The sequence below is a fragment of the Crinia signifera genome, chromosome 8, assembly GCF_055691185.1.
Source record: "Crinia signifera chromosome 8, ASM5569118v1, whole genome shotgun sequence".
Lineage (NCBI taxonomy): Eukaryota > Metazoa > Chordata > Amphibia > Anura > Myobatrachidae > Crinia > Crinia signifera.
Window position 1 is genome coordinate 100,964,413 of NC_139224.1, and position 23,394 is coordinate 100,987,806.

The 23,394-nt window shown below is 43.8% G+C and overlaps 1 protein-coding gene across 1 annotated transcript in view; it reads left to right on the top strand.

Moving 5' to 3' along the window:
- Window positions 1-11,202: 11,202 nt before the first annotated feature.
- Window positions 11,203-23,394, top strand: part of ASPM (assembly factor for spindle microtubules) — a 63,071-nt gene continuing 50,879 nt past the window's right edge. Inside the window, exons 1-7 of the mRNA XM_083156887.1 lie at window positions 11,203-11,570; window positions 13,942-14,085; window positions 15,644-17,069; window positions 17,657-17,749; window positions 19,108-19,212; window positions 20,757-20,903; window positions 21,043-21,285. Of these exons, the coding sequence (XP_083013013.1) occupies window positions 11,328-11,570; window positions 13,942-14,085; window positions 15,644-17,069; window positions 17,657-17,749; window positions 19,108-19,212; window positions 20,757-20,903; window positions 21,043-21,285 (2,401 nt within the window). The 5' untranslated portion in view covers window positions 11,203-11,327. The remainder of the gene's footprint in view (window positions 11,571-13,941; window positions 14,086-15,643; window positions 17,070-17,656; window positions 17,750-19,107; window positions 19,213-20,756; window positions 20,904-21,042; window positions 21,286-23,394) is intronic.

Below are 23,394 nucleotides of genomic sequence, written 5' to 3' on the forward strand. Positions count from 1 at the left end.
GACCTAGGAATATCGCCGGTTGTCACTGCAGTGTAAATGCTGTGAATCCTGGATCTGATCTGGATTGGAGCAATGTTCCAAATACCAGGTCGGATCGGGGATTTTGGTTTAAAACCAATATTATTTAGCAAAATACTATTTTACATGTGCTGTAAAGATTAAGAGACTGGTGCTGGTACGGATTTGCTTTCTTGGCTTTATTGAAACTAAAATGTAATTGCTATAGCTACTTTTATCCCTAGTATAGGGATCTATGGTTGTAAAATGGAGTATGCATTTGAACATAGTAATGTAAGGTTGAAAAAAGACCATTGAGTTCAACCTATTTAACTTGTAACTACTGACTTGAGTAAGTCATGTGATTACTTCAGTGGGCATTTCTGTTCACATGATTTGGGGTATATACTGCGCTCACCTTAGTTTGCTGGAGTTAGGTGCTTCTTAGCCTCAGGGGTTACCCGTTTCCCCTGTGGGTCAGAAGTGAAAACAAAAGAATGGGGGCTGAAGCGCTGCCTCTATGTGTGATGTTTGTAATAATGAAGAGAGAATTATTTAGAGCCAAGCGGCAGCAGAACGCAAGCGGGGACCAGAGCGCTGCGGCTGCAGAGTCTCCCCGAGGACATACCAATCAATAGGAACAGGCTCCCTAACCGAGCGCGGTAGCGCCCACGGAAAGGTCGAGCAACAGAAGCAAACGGCAGGAGCACGGACAGGCACAATGGCAAACAGCCACATAGGGTAAGAAGCGAGTCAGCGGGACGCCGCATCTCGCTTATCCCGACACGCTTATACTGTACACTCCCGCAGGAAACCCCATTTAAGCACACAGTGCTAGACTGAACTTTAAGCAAGCCTCAGAACTGTCACTGTAAACTGCCTAAGAGACATAAACCCACTTGGGCTTATGGTGTAAAGGGGTCTGTTGACACCCTCATTCCCCTCGGGGCTCTTAATACTGACAGACGGACGGGCATTAAAACAGTGGAGGATTATACCAGTGACTTTTTGCAACACCCTTCCACAATACGCATGATATACCTGTAAATTACAAATAAAGATCCTAACGTTACATCTAAATAATTCTCTCTTCATTATTACACAGAGGCAGCGCTTCAGCCCCCATTCTTTTGTTTTCATTTCTGTTCACATGCATTTCCATCACTACCAATGATCACTGCATTGTGAAAGCATCTGAACCAGGCCCCTTGATCTTTCTGACTTCTAGCTTTTATCGATTTTGTGGTTTGATATGTGCCAGGATTGCTCTATGTGCAGCCAACTTTATATTTAAAAAGTGCTAGTAATATTTCTTGCAGGTAAAAATGTATAGATATCTTCAGTCCTGATGCGCATCTAAAGCATCCCAATTTGATTGGACCATAATTACCCATGCCAAACATAAGTAAAATATTTATCTCTTGAATAGCCTAAAGCCCAATATTGATGGCGGCGGTGACCCAGGATGCAGCACTGGCATTGGCAAGTGCATTAACGAGAACTGCAGCGGGGGCCATGCTGCAGTTTTCGTTAAAAAGATGTCCTCCCTCATCTGTTCTGTACAGACGAGGGGTTTGTTTATAATGTTGAGTGTACACGCTAGATGAGAAAGTAAAAGCCTAATGCACACTTAACGGGCACGGCCAATATTGTCCCTGCATACTGAACAGTATTTGCTACTGAACATTCAGGTCATTTGGATATATTGCCAAATAGACCTGCATGTTCACTAGATATCACTCATTGGAGCAGATGAATTATAGAGGCGCTTATCGCGCCACTATAATACTTCCTGCTTCGCCTCATTAGCGAGGCGAAGCAGGAAGGGACAACGACAAGATGTATTAACATCTTGTCTGCCGAAGTGGGGGAGTGCTAACTCCCCCATCCGGCGATGTCCCTTCCTGGAGATAGCGCATCAGTTTAGACTGATGCGCTGTCTCCTGTCCCCCTGCCGGCTCGACTGGGCATGCACGAGATCTCGCTGCTCACGCGAGATCCCCAGCGCAGCCCACAGCTGACAGCAGGGACAGCGCTGTCCCTGATGTTAAAGGGCTTCGCCAGCCTGCTGCTGGTGAAGCCAAAAGCGGCAACGGGTGGAATGGTCAGCGAAGCTGACCGTTCATACATTCGGCCTGCTATAATTTAGATAGTAGCGCCCATATGGACGGGCGCACAGCGCCCCTGTCCTTTACCGCACGCTGGCTCCGTCGTACATGGGGAGAAGCGGTATTAGTGCACATAACGTGCGCTGATACCCCTTCTCCCCCATAACAATCTTTCATACATCTGCCCCATTGTTAGTTAAAGATATTGGCCAGTATTCAATGCTCCCGATTCTCCGGGTTTTTTTGGGCAAATCGGGCTGTTTTCACTCCTTGCGGTGAATCTTTTTCACTGAAAATGTGATTCACCCTATTCACTGTTTGCTGGCCAATTCTCAGTTTCATGCTCGCTGCAATTCGCTGGTGTATTTCAATGGGGTTTTCACTGGGATTCACCGAGACTGTATTCAATGCTAGGTTGGAGAACTGCTATCTCCCTGATTTTTGCAATGATTCACTGATTTGCATTCGACATCTTTTTTAGGTGAACTGGAAAGTGATCTTTTAAAATCAAGGTTTTTTTTTGGTGTAATAAAATAAGAAATTTTTTTTCTGTAAAGGAGCATGCTATTTTTATTCATGTGCTTGAAGCACATTAATATATATGTAATTTTTTTTTTGTTATTTTTTTTTTTTTTATGCATTCGCCAGCAGGGGGCTGGGAGCCGCTCATTAAATATTCATATATTCACTTCACACTGTTCACACTGGTCCTGGCTTATTACGAGCGGGACCAGTGAAGCGTCTCCCTACCCCTGTCCCCTGCCAGCTTCAGCTGTCTGTGTCCCCGGGAGCCCTCCCCCCCCCCCCCCCTACACACACACACACACACATTCTGGGGCAGGCAGGGAGACTTACATCTTCCTACCTGCCACCGTCCCCCGGTTCCCTGCTGCGTTAAAATGGAGCCCCTGCGCCGTTGAATAGGGTGACAGGGAGAGCTGGCAGTGAATGCTGCAGCCCTCCGGAACCCTGCGAATGTGCAGTGAATCCTAAACAGGATTCACTGCACATGGAGAAAAAAACGCATTGAATACTTTCTATTGTGTGTCTACACTAGACAATATTGTGAACAATAGTGCTCAGAAGGAGGTTAGAAGATTTATTGATTTTCTGTGTAATACTATAAAATGGTCAGAAGAGCAATGGAGCAATTCATCACCATGCCTCCATAATGCTTGGCTGCAAGAGACCAATAAAAACCACTTCACAACTCACATTCTGATTTGGGCAGATCAATAAATCCACAAAAAAGTAACACCTCATTTGTTGCTATACCGATTATACTTGCCCTCTTGTACCCCTTTTCTTCAACTCATCCTTACAGCCCCTTCCATCCTTTTTCATCTCAATCTTTGCATGTTTATGCTTCATGCCAAGTAGCCCACCTACTCTCATGAAACAGCCTCCTTGTCTGGGCTCCCTGAGAACATTTGGTATCCGTTCAAGAAATATATCTCGATATAAAGTTTCTCATTGCCCAATTTGCTTTCACTTTACCACCTACCAAACCTCCCTGCCGTTACATCATAAGTAGCTGTGTTATTAACATTGTTGTTGTTTTTTGAGAGAGCAGCTGGCACTATGGGGGACATTTACCAATATGAAAAACCTAGTTTTACGTATTGGTATTTCCCCTACGGCTGCATACGACTGTTTGAGTCGTATGCAAAGTCGTGTTCCGGAGGGGAAATTACCCTCCGATGGTGTAACCATTCGTATTAGCGGCACATATATACGGCCGCTAATACGGACCGCCGACATGGACCTGGAGGACGACACAGGACACCAGGACAGAGGGCTACCTACGGGATCAAGAAAGGTAAGTATCAGTATGTGTGTAATGGATGTATTAAACTTTTATTTTCATTGTGTCAGTGTGTGTTTATTGTACTATTTTTTTAACTGTGGAACTACAAGTGCCAGCGGGCCCTTTAATGCCCAGCAGGCTGGGACTTGTGGTTCTCCAAGTCCCAGCTTGCTGGCACTTGTAGTGCCACAGTAAAAAACAATAGTTTCATCTTTTTTTTTTTACACTTGAATCAGCCCGATGCCCACCGCCCAGGGGCATCGGGGACAGTACCAGGCTTCAGCCTGGTCAGGTAAGTCCTGGAGGGGGGGGACCCCTTCATTGGGGGGGGTCCCCACTCCCCCAGGGCCCCTGGCCAGGCTGACTGGTCGGTAGGGATGAATGCTTTGGCCGGGGGGGACTTGTATAAAAAGTCTCCCCCCGGCTGTGGCATTACCCTGCTGGCTGGTTTTGCCTGGGGCTGGTTCTTAAAATACGGGGGACCCCTAGTCATTTTGTCCCCCGTATTTTGGGAACCAGCCCCAGAGCAGGAGCCTGGGGTTGGTTGTTAAAAATCGGGGAACCCCTATTTGTCGGGTTCCCTGATTTTTAATTACCGGCTCCAGGTTCCGTCAGCCTGGTGCTGGTTTCGGCTGTGGGGGGGACCCCACGCCGATTTTTTTAAAAATTTATTTCATTTTTCTATTTTTTTTACACTAAAGCCTGCACGGATCTGACTGATCCGTGCAGGCTTAAAGCAAATACGACAGGGAAAGCAAGGTGTATTTTCCTGTCATATTTGCGTGGGTGTTTTACACCACTTAGTAGCCGTATCATCTATACGGCTGCTTAGTAAATCAGGAATCACCATTCTTTTGAATGGTGATTTCTGTCGTATCCTATCGATGGTGTAGACATTCGTCTTTGTAAATACAAATATGGGTACTTATGTAGTATCTGGGCTGCCGATTTCTAAATCGGGTCGGATCGGGAGATCGCATCGCATCGCATGCGATTCGATGCGATGCCCCGATTTTTCCATAGGAATCAATGTTAAAATGGACTGAGTCCATTTTAACATGGAATTCAATGGGAAAAATGGGTCCTTTTCATACCCCTACTATCCAAGTGGGCATGGAGTTGGATATAAACCTGTGGCGAGCGTAGCGAGCCACCGAGCCCGAAGCGTAGCGAGCCCCGCGAGGGGACGAATACCGTCCCCTCGCGGGGCTCGCTTCGCTCGCCACGCTTCGGGCTCGGTGGCTCGCTACGCTCGCCACAGGTTTATATCCAACTCCATGCCCACTTGGATAGTAGGGGTATGAAAAGGACCCATTTTTCCATAGGAATCATTTTAACATTGATTCCTATGGAAAAATCGGGTCATCGCATCCGATATCGGATGCGATGCGATGCGATATCGCATCGCATCGCATCTGATTGTATGCCTTAACTTAAGGCATACAATCAAAAAATCGGCAGCCCAGATACTACATAAGTACCCAAATATGAATGTTCCATCTTTAGGAATAAGAATTGTTGTATTTTCGGGATTGTAAATCCCGAAAATACAAATTCGTAAAAAAAAGGTGTATTTCTGCCTACGAATACATCTTTTTTCTACGAATCCATTTTGGTAAATTTCCCCCCAAATTTCTATTTATTCAACAATTGTTAATTTAACACTTTTGTGCTCCACAAAAAAAAGCTTAGTGAAATATATACTTAGGTCATCAATGCCACTTCCTGCTTCCCTGATTATGGGAGTGATTTAGAGGTGGCAACTGATGGACAATATTTTACAACAGGCACCAGGGAAGACTTTGTTGTGTGTCTATACAGATATCTGTGGCATGGACAGCAGAGCTTATAAGACGGAACAGTCTTTGGTTCTAAAGAACATAGATAAGGGCTCTCGTGACTAACTATGGCACTAGCTCAGCTCTGGCTCTGTCCATACTTCGCAGCATTACCAGCAGCACCAGGGTCTTTCGTGCCTCACACAGCCCATGCCATCACAGAAATGCCCTTCTCCAGCAAGAAGAAGGGTAGCAGACCATCTGCACAGCATACACCAGGTCTCCTAAATGTATGACTCCAACTGCCAGCCCCAGGTCGGAGTAATTACTTCAGGGGTCAGCACATATTATTATGGGGGGATAGTAAGGGCTGAAGACCCCAGAAGTGACACCCCAGAGGGAAAATCTTTGGGAGGTTTCCAGTTGCCCAGAAATGCAACTACATGCAGTATATAGGCAATCCTAGGAAATGCACATGCCGAGTATGCTGTGTGCATGGATCCTACAAAACGAACATGTCACGTCTGCTGTGTGCATGGGATCTTAGGAAACGCACATGCCAAGTCTGCTGTGTGCATGGGATCCTAGGAAACGCACATGCCAAGTCTGCTGTGTGCATGGGATCCTAGGAAACGCACATGTCAAGTCTGCTGTGTGCATGGATCCTAGGAAACGCACATGCCAAGTCTGCTGTGTGCATGGGATCCTAGGAAACGCACATGCCAAGTCTGCTGTGTGCATGGGATCCTAGGAAACGCACATGCCAAGTCTGCTGTGTGCATGGGATCCTAGGAAACGCACATGCCAAGTCTGCTGTGTGCATGGAATCCTACAAAATGCACATGCCACGTCTTCTGTGTGCATGGGATCCTAGGAAACGCACATGCAAAGTCTGCTCTGTGCATGGAATCCTACAAAACGCACGCCACGTCTTCTGTCTGCATGGGATCCTAGGAAACGCACATGCCAAGTCTGCTGTGTGCATGGGATCCTAGGAAACGCACATGCCAAGTCTGCTGTGTGCATGGGATCCTAGGAAACGCACATGCCAAGTCTGCTGTGTGCATGGAATCCTACAAAATGCACATGCCACGTCTTCTGTGTGCATGGGATCCTAGGAAACGCACATGCAAAGTCTGCTGTGTGCATGGGATCCTAAGAAACGCACATGCCAAGTCTGCTGTGTGCATGGATCCTAGAAAATGCACATGCCAAGTCTGCTCTGTGTATGGGTCCTAGGAAACGCACATGCCAAGTCTGCTGTGTGCATGGGATCCTAGAAAATGCACATGCCAAGTCTGCTCTGTGTATGGGTCCTAGAAAACACACATGCCAAGTCTTCTGTGTGCATGGGATCCTAGGAAACGCACATGCCAAGTCTGCTGTGTGCATGGGATCCTAGGAAACGCACATGCCAAGTCTGCTGTGTGCATGGAATCCTACAAAATGCACATGCCACGTCTTCTGTGTGCATGGGATCCTAGGAAATGCACATGCAAAGTCTGCTCTGTGCATGGAATCCTACAAAACGCACATGCCACTTATTCTGTGTGCATGGGATCCTAGGAAACGCACATGCCAAGTCTGCTGTGTGCATGGAATCCTACAAAATGCACATGCCACGTCTTCTGTGTGCATGGGATCCTAGGAAACGCACATGCAAAGTCTGCTGTGTGCATGGGATCCTAAAACGCACATGCCAAGTCTGCTGTGTGCATGGGATCCTAGAAAATGCACATGCCAAGTCTGCTGTGTGCATGGGATCCTAGGAAACGCACATGCCAAGTCTGCTCTGTGTATGGGTCCTAGGAAACGCACATGCCAAGTCTGCTGTGTGCATGGGATCCTAGGAAATGCACATGCCGAGTCTGCTGTGTGCATGTGTGTGGGTCAGAATGCGTAGCCATTGCATCAGCGAGAGAATCAAGTAAGTGGCTCAATGTTATCATTGGGCCTGTGTATGTTTGACATGCTATAGCATATGAACTACTTTGTTTGGGGAAGATTATCTTTTTGCATACTAATTATCCATCCTTTATGGCAATAACCCCCTACCCCCCCAAAAAAAATTTGGAAACCCCCTACAGCAATCCTGCATTTGCCTCTGCACACTACTTTATATTCACCATGACCGCATGCCCCCATTTGGCAGTTCTGGTAAATGGCAAAATGAGTAACGCCATGATGGTTGGTCTGTTAGTGGGTGGGGTTTCTGAAAGATGTGGCAGCATTGCACTATTATGATGACATTGTCGCGCAGCCATGTATTTGGGGAGTGGCATCAGATGCTCCAGGTGGCAGAATTATATTAAGAGACTCCATTAAGATAGCTGCTGCAATTCGTAAATGTCACTATCACTTTTTCTTTTTTTTTTTTCACAATTTCTGACCGTGACATTGAAATTTTGTACTGTCAAATATCTTTAAAAATATTCAGGCCGAATTTAAAAGCGTTGGAGATCGGCATCCATGGAGGATGGCCAGACAAACTCTGAAATTTTTTTAAAGGTGAAGTCATTTTAAACAGTGCATCCTTTAGGACCACCCTCTTTTGACTGGAGGTCCAAAGACTCATGGGGAAGACACTCTGAGGAGTAGAAACTACAAATTCAGTTTTGTATCCTACTGAGAGAATAAGCCTCACCCAGGCATCCGAACAGCTTTGTGACCTAGATGCTTTCAAAATCAAGACGTACTCCCACTATAGGGTCCCCTAAGTAGGAGAGTCATGCTTGGCCTCTTGTTGAGGGACTGGACAGGTGGATCTCAGTCCCTTTCTCTTTTGAAATCATGCCTTGTTTGACAAACAAAGGGATAAACCTGAGGAGGGTCAAGGTCTGGTAGTCATACAAGAAGAAGAGCACAAGAAAGTCCCTCTAGTCTATTCCCTGTAGCTTAGGCAATTATTTTGTCTAAGTCAGGCCCATTGCCAAAAGCCCATATCAAACTTTTGACTGCCAACCTTGCCCATGTCCACCGAATGCTTGTGTCTGCCTAATGACCCTGTGAACCTAACCCCATATCGACCTTCTGAGGTGTCGACCTAAGCCCATGTCGACCTTCAGTGGTCGACCCAATACATGTCAACCATATATAATTTGTTAGTATCACTGTTACTAAACTAAATATGTTGCTGGGGTACTTGTGTATTTTGGCGGCGCCCATCGCATCGCATACCATAACGCATGTGATGGTATGCGATGCGACGCGATTTTGTGCCATAGTGTGCGATGGCATACAATTTTAAAATTGTATGCCATTGTACATGGCATACAATGCCATACGATGCGATTAAACATTGTATAAGCACCCTAATGGGTGCTTACAATGTTAAATGCACCCCCACGCCACCCCCCCACTATAAACGTGAACCCGAAGCGTGGCGAGCGCAGCGGTACGCGTCCTACGACCTTTTCATACCCCCACTATCCACGTCGGCGTGGAGTTGAGAATAGAAAGTGTGGCGAGCGCAGCGGATACCTTCACAGGTATCCGCGTCCCCTGGCGGGCTTCACAGGTGTCCGCGTGGCGAGCCACGCGAGGGCACGCGGACACCTGTGAAGCCCGCCAGGGGACGCGGATACCTGTGAAGGTATCCGCGTCCCCTCGCCATGCTTCGGGCTCGCTGCGCTCGCCACACTTTCTATTCTCAACTCCACGCCGACGTGGATAGTGGGGGTATGAAAAGGTCGTAGGACGTGGCGTGGGGGGGTGGCGTGGGGGTGCATTTAACATTGTAAGCACCCATTAGGGTGCTTATACGATTTTTCATCGCATAGGGGGTCAAAATCGCATCGCATGCCATCGGGTACATGGCATGCGATGCGTTCATCGCACGATGCTGAAATCGGGCGCCGCCAAAATACACAAGTACCGTTGCTGGTAGGATTGTACTGAAATACAGCCCATAGCATTATTCATTTGATGCTATGTTTTAGTATATAAATGTCCTGTAATACAGAGACAACGTTTCTTATAAATAAAGACAGGAATTATTACAGACATTTCAGGTTACATGACAGGTGGGGTTGGCAGCTGTGTCCTTAGACCAGCTGTAGAAGGAAAATATTTTTTCTGGTTGATAGATCTACTCTACAGTGTCTAGATACAGGGCTGCTGTCAGAAATTGCGGGACCTGGGACTGGCAAAATAGACAGGGCCCCAGACTCCCCCCCCCCCCCCCCCCCACACCTGTTACATGGAGGTGGCGGGAGACTATCAGCCGGGGGTGAAATGTGCAACAGAACGGCCTGGGCCTGCCCCTCTCTACCAGAGTGCCAGGGAACCGGGACAGTTGTACCTATAGCTCCCCCCTGATGACGGCCCTGTCTAGCTACACAATTAATAGTTACCCTAAATGGTCGACATGTAATAGGTCAAAATGAAAATGCAAGACATGCAATAGTTGGACAGGGTCAAAATGTCGACATGGAAATTGTAGTTACATTTTTTAACAGGCTTGTTCTTACTTCATCCATCATCATCCATGTCGGCATAGAGGAAGAATATAATAGTGTACCGAGCCCAAAGCATAGCAAGAAAAGTGAGCCATGTAGGGGCATTACACCTGGGGTAGCCAACCCTAGCCCTCGAGAGCTACCAACAGGGCATGTTTTGCAGGTCTCCTCACAGAATCACAAGTGAGCTAATTAGCTCCATCTGTGGATCTTTTAAAATGTGTCAGTGATTACTGAGTGCAGCTGTGCAGCAGCTAGGTTGCCTGGAAAATGTGAACTGTTGGTAGCTCTCGAGGGCTAGGGTTGGCTACCACTGCGTTACACTAATTGGGGGTCCATGTCAACAGTTGTCAACAATGCCACAAAAATTGTGAAAAACTCACATCAACCTCTTCATGACCCGGTCTAACTTTCCCATATGGACCTTTCCTGTCGATCTTTTGACCCTGTTGACTTATTGTCTGTTGATCTTTTGGTGTAAATCTATTGACTGTCTTCTATCTAGACCAGGGGTCCTCAAACTATTTTTCCCTGGGACCCCATCAGATAATAAAAAAAATTACAGGACCCCAGCAAGTTACTGCAGAAGGTCATCACATCACATGTGTAGTCAGCAGACAACACATACATGACAGCATTGTGGAGGCACAAAATCATGTGAGGAGTCTAAAAGAACAGACAATTCAACAGATTTTTAAGACTCCTTGAATCACTGAGATTAGAAAGTCAGCAACATGGTGTCGCGACCCTATGCTGAGAATGTCAGGAGGACCCACAGTTTTAGATCCGCTGATCTAGACACTGATAACCCACACGAAGGACGAGGCTGCTGCTGTTGTTGTTATGTTGCTATGCTGCACGTCGCTAGAAGGAGTAGGGGAGGAGATTGCTGATGCTGCTACGTTTTAAATAAATCGCTATCCTCCCATTGGTTGTGCAGTGATGGGCCCGTCTCTGGAATGTGCATTGGGTGGGTCGTTCCGCTGCTTAGCGCTGCTATTGGCTGATAATGATATTGGGGCGTGTCTTAGGGAGCCGTTGAACCTATCACTCCACAGTCGCTGGAGTTTCAAATCTTGTAATGATTGTCGTGCTTACTGCTGGCTGGTGTCACTGAGTACCCGGCTGCTGGGACACTTACCCCGACTCGAGCGCCCGCATCTGGGGCAGGAGCCGGACCATGCTGTCTATCTCCCCGCCGGCACTAGCCGGGCTGCAATCGCAGCATGAGGAGACCCCAGTGCTCTCGCTCACACACTTCTCGCGGCCGCCCTACCTCAGCTTCGGCTGTGTGCGGCCGGGCTCGGCTCGCAGTGCGGTTCTCTTGCTGCAGAACCCCTCGGAAGATATGGCTGAGGTGACGGTGCACAAGCTGCCAGGGAAACGCGGATTCAGTATCCCGGAGACCGAGATCCTCGTGCCGGTAAAAGACTGCGTGCTAACCCCCTTCTGTGTTTCTCCTGCTTTTACCTCCATCACACTGTACCTGTCTCCCACTGCCGGGAGACTACTGCCCTCTACATTTTCTCATTGCATCCACCTCCTGGCATTGCCCCAATGTGTGTCCAACCTTTACTGGTCTCAGGGCTGTCATCAGAAACTGAAGGGCCCGTGACACCTCCTCCCCCCCGCATTCAGAAATTGTAGGGCCCGGGGGGCGGATGGCTTTGCATAGCGCAGTGCTATGGAAAGCCGCTCATCTGCTGGTGTTACCATACCCACTGGGCAGCTTTGAGCTGAAAGCCGCTCAAACATGCTGTTTTGAGCGACTTTCAGCTCAAAGTCGCCCAGTGTGTATGGGCCTTTAGTAAAGATATCAACTAGAATTGCTTCACATAGCCAACTAGCAGACAGTGGTATATTTGGAAGCCTTTATGTATACATATCAACAGTAATGATGTATTTATTAATTTGGGATTTTTGAATGCAAGTACTTTTCTGGGTTTTCCTCTTGTGCAAGATGTCACCTGTCAGTCACTTTGCAGCATGGTGTATCATCATCTTTTCTGCAGTATGTATTCCAACAGTCTGGCCTTGATTAAAAATATAAATCCCATGAATTGCTATATGGGTCTAATATAAAAATATTCTTTGTACTCTAGCACACCAATGACTATTGAGGGGTTGGGTAGCCGTAGTATGAGCGTGCAGTATAGCTCACAGACAATAGTTGTTTTTTTGAATTGTGAAAAAAAAAAAAGCATAATATGTACTTGGTATACAATGACACTGAAAAGTTCACTATCTACATGCATCTACTGTTTAAATATATAATTTTATCTATTTAATTAACAATTTATGAACTATCTATCTATGGGCTATAAAAAAACTCCCCAGAAATGCAATTTGGTACTTGTGTATTATCACGGCGCCCGTCGCGTCGCATACCACTAATTAAGGTATGCGATGGACCTGATTTGAGCCTTTCCCCGGGATGAGTGTACAATTTTAATATCGCTTCGCATCGCATGCCATTATAATAGCATGCGATGCAATGTGATTTCCATGTTAAATGCCCCCCCAGACCCGATTTTAGATTGTACACCCACCCTGAGGGTAATGACTATGTTCCAATGGCCCCCATTGTTAACGCCACCCCACTATTAACGCCAACCCGAAGCGTAGCAAGCCCGCGAGGGGCGGCGGTACGCATCCTCTGACCTTTTCATACCCCCACTATCCACGTCGGCGTTGAGTTAATTTTATTTAGTGTGGCGAGCTCCGCGCATTACTTCACAAGTATTACGCGGCCCCTCACGGGGCTTGCTGCGCTCGCCACACTATATAAATTCAACTCCACGCTGACGTGGATAGTGGGGGTATGGAAAGGCCGGAGGACGCGTACCGCCACCCCACGCGGGCTCGCCATGCTTCGGGTTGGCGTTGATAGTGGGGTGGCGTTAACAATGGGGGGGGGGCGGGGCATTTGAACATAGTCATTACCCATCAGGGTGGGTGTACAATCTAAAATCGGGTCTGGGGGGGGGGGAAGATTTAACATAGGAATCGGGCATCTGGGTTCCTGTACAATTAAAAATGGGGTATAATCGCGTCTCATCGCGTGATAATACACAAGTACCCGCCATTCTGTAGTATCCATAGAAACAAAAATGGAGAAGAGCAATAGTGGGTGTGATCACTATTCGGGGAGAATGCACAAAAAGGTGAGCGTGAGAACAGGGCTGGAGATTGGAATCTCAGAATAGGTAGCCTCAAATTGCAGAAAAAAGATAGGATCATCAATGCCGCTTTTACACTGCCCTAAATATCTTGGGTTATTGCACATGGACACACAGCAATCCGGGATACTGTGCAGTGGAAACTCACCCAGTTGAAATTACCCAGGACGAGTAGGGTTGAACACAGATTCAACCTGGCTTGAGTTATAGTGTAAACGGGATACCCGGGTTGATGGGACCCATTCACAGAAATAAAATAGCCGGTTCGGGGAGATGATCACATCTACGAGTGCCAGCTCAGGACCAGTCTCCAGTGATGTCACCCACTCAGCATTATTTCCGTGTTTGGCCCCTAGTGTATAGGAGTCTTAAGCCATGTCGCAACCGAGTTGGAGCCTGATACAAACTTCAGTAAAGCAGTAAAAGATAATCTTGGCAGTCAGAAGCAAATCGTTCTAAACAAGGGTTCCCATAGAGTCCGGGCGAATAGAGTGGGAGATGTAAATTGATTAAAGTGCTAAAAGAATATCCAAGGGAGGAGGGGTGAGGGTGGTTGGTGGGGGAGAAGAAAATAAAGTGTGTTATATATAATTTTTTTTCATACCATGACTGCAGCCTTTTGAAACTGTTCCGCTGACGATCACATGGACCCCCTTAGAGGAAGGTGCGATCCGAGAACTGGTCACCTTTGTTCTGAATGGTATTGTGAAGCACCAGGCTGTGCTGCTGGGACGAGCTGAGCTGCCAACAAAAAAAAAGGTATATTTTAGAAACCCAATAGATCATGTAATTGTTCACATAATGCTAGTCCTCTTTTTATGAGCTGCTGTTCAAATCGTATAACTGCTTGTCCACATTTTATACACTGATTTCTTGGAATTCGAGGTCTATGGTCTAGCGCAGGCATGTCAAACGTTGGCCCTCCAGATGTTGTGAAACTACACATCCCAACATGCTTTGCAATAGTTTTTGCATTCTCTAATAGCAAAACTGTGGCAAAGCATGCTGGGATGTGTAGTTTCACAACATCTGGAGGGCCAATGTTGGACATGCCTGGTCTAGCGCTTTCTGACAATGTAGCATAGATTAATTATTGGGACCTACACACACACACCTCACTAGATAGCTTAGAAAATGCCCCTACATCGCTCTGTGTGCAGGGACCATAGTGATGCGGGGCCCCACGTGTCGCTATCGTCCGGTGATTGCTATCCAGCATGCTGGATAAGTCTAGTTACTCACCGGTCAGGGTCAGCGTTCTCACTGGAGAACACTGGCCCTAACTGATCGCTCAGCGCACACACATCGCTGAGTGATCTAGCATCGCTCAGAACGCTTAGCGCATCTCCCCGTGTATAGGCCCCGTTATTGAGTTCAATCTGTGGCTCTAGTTTTGTCACTTTACAAATAACAGTATTTCTCGAATACATACATGTGCTTGGCACTTGGTCCAAAGACTGCTGGAATCCTCTGCATCAGGATGCCGATGGTATTTCAAAAGTACCCTAACCCTCCTTTCTTAGTGCCTTGCCCTAAATCCACACACTGCAGCCAAAATGAACCCTAAGTCCCCCCTAATAACTAAATTTTACCTGCACTTTGGGACCCCCACATGCTTACGAGGGGGCTGTTGGGATTCTGGTATCAGCGTACTGGATTCCATCAGCTAGCATCCCGACTGCCAGAATTGTAACTGCTTCCCTTATTTTGTGCATCCAACTCTTTGTAGTTTTACTAAATAAGTGCAGAAATAGTGCAATATTTAGGATATATATTATATTATAATTTTTTTTTTTTTTTTTCACATAAATTTACACCAATCCCCTGGTAACAAAATAATTTAAAAGGATATGTACACTGCATACAGCCTCGCTTCATAGAAGGATATAGCTAAATGACTGATCATAATACATGGCCATTCTATACCTTGGGCCATATAAACACTTATATATGTTATAACTAGAGCAGCGCCTGTTTAACAGAAGCCAAGCTGCAGTAATCCGTTACCTCTTCCTATCTACGCAATGCCAATACCGTTATCATCAGTAATAGGAGCAGCACTCTGGGCCTAATTCAGAGATTGGAACAATGTTGTACATATACATATTAAATTATTGTGCCATAAAAAAGATTGATTAAACCAGCTAACCCTGCTTTTTGGAATTTAGTTTCTATCTTCTATACCTACATAGCTTTTTTTCTTAAAGATTCAGCACATTTGGTTTGTGTATGAGTTTTAAGACTGATGTTGTGACCTATATTCTATATCGTGGATATACAGTTTTAAAAGTGGTGTTTATTCATTTAAAACTTGCAGAGATCCCGTTGGAATGCAGCAAAAAAGAAACGTTCTCCATTGGGAGGAAAACAGGTTTCTGGACCAAAAAGAAAAGATCATTGCTTGAAAGGTGTAACGAGCAAAGCATTCAGTGTGATTCCAAAAACTGGTTTTGAGACCTTGGACAGGACAAGGGGCCCTCTACAGTCATGTGAAAATCTTTCCATCCTGGTTCCCAGTACGTCTCATGTAAAGGAATCTAGACTGAGTGCAGAAAATAAAGTGTCTGCTATTTTGGATAGTCCACATGCTAATGAACTGGATGTCAACCCAGGACTACTCAGGAGGTCAAAGACCTACCCTGTTCTGTGCACCACTGAGGATACAACTTGCATACAAACAAATTTTGTTATTGATGAAGAATGGACTGTAACAGAACATATGGTAAACAAAATATCCATATCGCCAATAACCCCAGTGCATAGCCAAAAACAGTATTTTAATCATACACCAAGTATCATTAATGATGTGATAACTTACTCTCCATTGTCTCCTGATGAATTTTATAAAGCAGAGCTTGCTATCCAACATGATTGTTCGGAAAAATACAGCTTATTTCAGCAGTCTTCATATAACCGTTGCACAAATGCGACCTCCACAGCTCAGACACCACCACCAATAAACTTGTCCACACCACGGAGAATAACTTTAAGTCCGGATACATTTGTAAATGATATCTATAGCACCGATAAACCCTTAAATACAGATCCTCATACTCCAATCTTGTCACCAGAACAGTTTGTGAAAGAGAATTTTCTTATGCCGTACTCTGCTTCAATCGTTTTTGATAATTACTCCCAAAATACAATTCTTTCCGAACCTCCGGTAGTTGATGAAGTGAAGACCATGCATTTTTTAAGTAACGATGAAGTGCAATCGGATAGGTCATTGGAGGATCCAGAGCTTGTGAGTTCCAGGCTAACCTACTGTGTGAAAAAGAAGCGAGAGAGACTTGTTAATTTGCCAGTGGCTGATGATTGCCCTGTCATCAAGGGTCCTATGAAACCCACCATAGTCTCAGCCACTGTTACTAAAGTAAAGGCTGGGGATAGCAATGAACAGCAGAATCGACCTGTACTGAAGTCCCGTAGGCGTTTAAAGAACATTGAATTGGGGGATAATGTAGCTTCTCCACAGGTGTCCAAAGCCTTACCGGTGATAAATATTGCAGACTTACCGGTTAGAAGTGTGTCCGTGACCTCTAGCAGTTCAAAATCATCTATGAAGGTATCTTCAGCCAAGTCCATTTGTGGTCATAAAAGGAAAAGTGAAGAGATTTCTGGTGGTACTGCTGTGAAATTCAGTGAGTCTTTGGTTGTTTCCAATCAAACAAAGATGTCTGCTCTCTCCAAAGCTTCTCTGTCACAGCATGTAAATGAGCAAGAACCTCTGCAAACCAGAGAAGGTAAGACGCATGTATAACTGCCAAGTGACCGCTAAACTATTCTCTTTACACATCTGGATTGTTTATGGAAATATAAATTCAGTAATATTGGGGTAAAGTAGCTAAGTTTAGTTAGCAAGAAATGACCGTTAACGATGGTTCATTTATTTAAGATAAGAATATTGCTCTCTGGCAATGACCCATCAAAGAGCTGTTTCTCCAAGGTAAGAGGACTAGGAATGGGGAGTTATCAGAAATTATAATGACCTTCAGTTACTCTGCCCTGTGCTAATTTGTTATCATATATTTCAGACATTGGGGCAGATGTATTAAGCCTTAATAAGAGATAAATGCAAGGGTGATAAGGAGAGATCAACATCCAGCCAATCGGCTCCTTACTGACTTTTTTTTCGAACACAGGCTATAACATGGCAGTTAGCAGGGGATTGGCTGGATGTTTATCTCCCTTTTATCACCCTTGCATTTATCTCTTGTTCAGGCTTAATACATCTGCACCATTGGCACATGTGACCTTCACGGTTAGATTGTATTATATGTGTAACTCTTTCTTTTCATATGAGCTTTTTTTTTTTCTTGCTATTTTTCAGTTTCTTTGCCATTGAAATGTGCTGGAAAAATCCATAAGCCAAAAACTGACACATTCAAAGCAAAACCCACCTTGGTAAAATCCCGCCAGACAGGTATGGAGAGTGTCTTTCTGTCTTAGATTTTTCCCTACTCTTCATCAAATTGACATTTTATTTAAACCTTGCTTATTTTTGAAACACATGGTGTTTTAATATTAAACGCCACCAATGGCCATCTGCAGTTCTTTGGTTCATGGTATTCTTGCAAAATGCAACATATATAAAAATATTTTGTCATTGGCAAATCATTGTTATACCATGCTGACAATAGGTAAATAACAAAAATAAATATCCAAACTGAAAACTAATTGGGTCTCTAAAATGGCTTAGTAAGGGTTATTGAGAGGCGGAGTAAATAAATGCAGTTTGAGAAGCCAATATAGAGATGCCGGTCCTTATTTATCATTAAATAGTTGTTGTGGAATTTTCCCTCCAAACAGCTGTTTTAGGGGTTAACCACATTTAAAGATCCACCTAGATGTACTTTGGATAGCATCAGCAGTTCACCTATCTTTCTATGGGGGCTGTTAAACTGCTGCATATACGAAGCTCTGGCATGCAAAGCTTGGTCCCGATAAAATGGCATTACCTATTGGCTACTACATCGCTGATTTTATTGTCCGAGTCCACATTGCTTGCTGAGGACCTGACCAGGAAAGTAATGAGACTGCATTATGCTATTATTCTGCTTACAGCTCTTGGCACGGACAGGCTGTTCTAAAAGACCGTCTCCTGCTAAGAGAATTTTTGTAAATTTGGGTGCACATATAATTTTCCCATTGTGAATTTGGACACAAAATATTTATTAAAAATGCAGATTATGATCAATATTTCCCCAAAACTTATATATGTTATTTAGAAATAATTTTTATTAGTAAGGAAGGATACATTCACTGTATCATAAAGGTTAGTTTATATTTTAATACCTATAAGCTTAACCCTGTGAGAGATCCTTGAAAATATCCGCTAAAGATGGCAGCATCGCTCACAGCGACTGTTCTTTTAGTATACATAAAAACAAATACAGCCAAGTCAATGAATTGATGTTTACTTAAATATTGCACCCATTAAAAATATTGTTTTTATTTATACTAAAAGAACAGTCTCTGTGAGCAGCATTTTTAGCGGATATTTTGAGGATCTCTCACCTTTCCTTTATAAACATCCATAAGTGAGTCAATTCTAAGACTGCCTCTAAATATAATGGGGAGAACATGCGCTGAACCATTGGAGAGTTTTATTAATTTGCATAATGATGCACTCCGTCACACACATGGACCATTTAGTATTGGGGGGAAAAAAAGGATTAATCAAAACACAAAAACAAATCCATTACTACAATACATAAGCTCTGGTCTTATTGGCTGTATGCTCGAATAACTGTTGAACTAGCTTTTTATGCATATTTTCAGGTAAGACTGGACCATCACACCAGCAATCTACTGGTGCCAAGTCCATAAAGAGAGTTGTTGCCGTTCCACAGTCAAAATTGAACTTTATAAAATCAGCCAAAACAGGTACCTTGACATTTTTTTGTTTTTGGAATTTTAGTGCAACATCATTTCTGAATTTCTATCTTGCGTTGTTATATACTTGCATTATTCTCCCAAATCTGGAACATAAGCATTTACAGCGGAATATAAACAATACCTGCATATTTTATAGTTGTATTATATATTTGTACTATGTTGGTAGTTAGGTATATTACAGATAGGAAGCACATTTTATTTATCTTCTATATAGCGCAGTTTAGCACAAGTGTGTTTTTTTTTTTTTTTTGCCGATATAAGTGCAAAATCGATCTCGACCACGAACCGATGTGCACTCCCGCAGATCTTTTGCTGCATCTTCTGATCTTACCTGCTGCAGTGAATATCAGAAGATGCAGCTAAATATCTGCAGGACTGCACATCGGACCTCCATCCAGGTCTGGTAAGCATGGTGGAAGACAAGCTGTAGAGGCACTCTCGTTTGATTGCTACCCCGACACGTGGTGCCGGCTACCCCAATCCTCTTGATGGCACCTGCCTGTGTTTGCTGTGGTGTAATATTCCCTGGGCAATGAGCATTTAACTCCTGGCAATAAGCATTTAGGGTAAGCGGTATAATGTGTAATGTACATTACAGTGTGTGGTATAATGTGTAATAGGCATTATTGTGTATGGCATAATGTTTATTGGGCACTACAGTGCTAATTTTTGCTGCATGTCTTTGGTTAATGAGGTCATATGGTCGACATTCATTAAGTCAACCACTATTGGTTGACACCAAAAAGGTTGACATGAGTTTTTTGTTTGTTTTTTCCAAAAGAAGGACTTGTTCATACTTTACCATCCCATTATACATGGAAGGGCAATTTAATAGTGTGCGGAGTGCAGCAAGGCACTGCAAATGATGCCTGGCGAGCGAGGGGACACGGTACACTTATGTTGTCCATGTCGAAATAGACCCAAATTAGAAAAAAAAAATTTGACTAGTAGTGACTAATGACTGTCAACAAGTTGACCCACATTTGCCCAAATTGATCCAGTCCTGCAGTTATTATTGTTCACCATATGTTCTAAGAAGTGATACATCTATTTTTATAGTATAGCTGTCATCTAGGCATCATACTGACTTCAATTAGACCTTGTCCAGAGTGTCCGAGACACATATTTTAGAAACCACTCCCTACTTGTTTCCTTTTAATTGCAACATTATGCAAGCACTGTACCCATACTGACACTGTTGCAAACATTAACAAGTGCTACAGAATTAGACAGATTCAGTTTACATCTAGTAAAAAGGCTAGCAACCTCAATGCACCCACCTGCTCACTCACAAGACCTCAAGCGCTGCATCCCACCCCCAAAAACAGGTTTAAATGGTAACATAATATATTTTATAAGTGAAGTTTTTTTTTTCTTTAGTGGTATTCAGTTTCCGTTTTAATTGGTGTATACAGAGTTTGTATTACTAAATTTTGATTTCTTCATGGCCAATATTTGAAAAGGAATAAACTGTAAATCAGATTTTATTTTACATATTGGTACAGTTTACTAACCTAGTAAATTGTTTCTAGTCATTCCTCGGCACCCAATGCCATTTGCTGCTAAGAACATGTTTTATGATGAACGCTGGATGGCAAAGCAAGAACGTGGATTTACTTGGTGGCTAAACTTCATTCTCACTCCAGATGACTTCGCTGTGAAAACTGATTCCATGAAAGGTTAGTCAGTCCACTCACTTGAATATGTTATGTGAAAATGAAGTCCTATACGTTTTTTACTTGAGTGGTGCTGAAAGTTGGGACCCCGTTTTATTTTTTTCTGTATGTAAAACCTTATTTATTTATTTTTTCTGAATAGTAAATGCAGCTGCCTTGATCCTGGGGCCTGAGAATCACAAAGTGAGTGTGTCAAAAGCTCCTACCAAGGAAGAGGTCTCTCTTAAAGCTTACACAGCCCGATGTAGGCTGAACCGGCTGAGGAGATCTGCATGCCGTCTCTTTACCTCCGATCCTGTAGTGAAAGCTATACGAAGATTAGAAGTAGAAATTGAAGCAAGACGTCTTCTTGTCAGGAAAGACAGACATCTGTGGAAGGATATTGGTAAAGTTTTACTTATTTATTTTTATATTTATATTTGCCCCTGCTTAACCTGTTTTGGCCCTGCATCTGGATTGGCCAAAATCTTTTTGAGATTTCCTGAGAGATGCAATTTAAAAAAAAAATGTATTCATTTTTTTATCCCAATTAACAAAAATCTGGTGTATAATGCTTTTCGATACAATTGCCGGGTAAAAAACTACCTACCTGGCCCAATATGGGTTCTGTAATACCCCTTCCCATAAATAACTCTGGGTCCCACCTGAGATTTGAACACTAAGTTTTATTTATAGAGCGCACTTTCTCCAACAGGACTCAAGGCGCTTTACAGACATTAAAAATAACAATGCACATACTGTAATACAAAGGGTTATCTGTACAAGGAACAGGCAACAATGGCAGTACAGATATACATCACACATACAGATATGCACAAGACGCATTCTAATAAGGGACACGGACATTGGGAACATATTTACCTAGCTGTGCAGTACCCAGGCAGCCATTCAGCGGCGCCACATAGTAGCCAGTAACATTACAGAGATATATAGATATATATATAGATAGATATATATATAGATATAGCGATAGCGCTGGTATGTTGAACAAGGTTAGTGACGAGGAAGTGGAGTCCATGCCACTGAGGTGATTCCAACATAGTGTTAGAGTATTCTAAGAGGCTTTCGGTTCAGAGGCATCAGGATCATTCAACATTTGTTATAAGTAGTAAGTGGACACATGGACTTGAGGCTTGCTGATGGGTTATTTGAGATAAAGGAATATGGCAACAGGTCGGGAAGGACTCCTTTTAAACAGAGGGAGGTTTTAAAGATGGTTATCATGCTATACTCGCAGAGGCAACGCTACACTGCTCACCAAGGCCCTGGGTAGGAAGGTCAGGATAGACTTATTTAAGAGGAGGGGTGGTATTTGAAGGGGATTAATGAATTAATTGGTTAACTATGGGAGGTAAACGTAGACTCCTTTTAGCATCTGAGTCCAAGGAGTTAATAAAGACTTCCCATTTTTTGATAAATGCTGTGGGTGTGTTTGATCCTATGGTTCCCATATCCAAGAGTAATAGTTGAAGAGCTCTGTCATTAAGTTCAACTACCGATGGGGAAGTTTGTGTGGTCCATTTGGTTAGGATAAGTTTTTTTTTTTTTTTTTTTGCCATCGTTACAATTATTGGCAGTAGGTGGGGAAGTTGGGGAACCAGTTCTGGAAGTTAAGGCAAAGACAAGCTAGTGGATCTATTGATATTGTGTTAAAGATTTTGTTTATATCATGGAGTACTTTGCGCCAGAATTTTAAAATCTTACGACGTGACTAAAAACAATGGAAGAATTTGGCATTTGTCATAGAAAAACAGGGGGTTCTTTACCTGCGCACTAAACCTAATGTATTCGGGCTAGCTGCTGCACTTAACAGTTGACTTGGTCCGCTTTGGGTTTACAGGATAAATTTGGAGTTTTGTGCTGCGCTCTGCCCTTACCCTTGTTGGTAAATGAATGCTTTCTAGTGATTAGCAGATGTACTAAAAGGGTTTAAAAAGCTTATCAGTCAGTATAATATAATACACTTGGAGGTATAATGGCTAAAATAATTGGCATTTATTGTAAAAATGGTATACTTAAAACTAGGGTACTTGTTTCCTAGCACGGCGCCCATCGCATTGTATACCATAAGGCAGTGTTTTTCAACCACTGTGCCGTGGCACACTAGTGTGCCTTGAGCTGTTCTCAAGTGTGCCCCCAGATCTAGAGATGCCCAAACCAGTTTACAGTCCCCACCAGTTCAACTGTTATTTACTGGTCTCTTCATGTAAAGGGCCCATGTATTTTCTTTGTGTTACCTGTGGGGACCAGTGTGATTGTTTTTTTTTATATGGGGGCCAATAGGTTTGGGTTTTTTCCTGGGGAGGCTAATGTGTTTTGCTCTGTAGCGATCTCATGGTGTGCCTTGGCAATTTTAAAATCTTATTTAGTGTGCCGCCAGGTAAAAAGGTTGAAAATCACTGCCATAAGGCATACAATGGTATGCGATGTGATGTCAGCCGATGTTATAAAATTTTAAATTGTATGCCATATACAATGGTATACGATTTAAAAT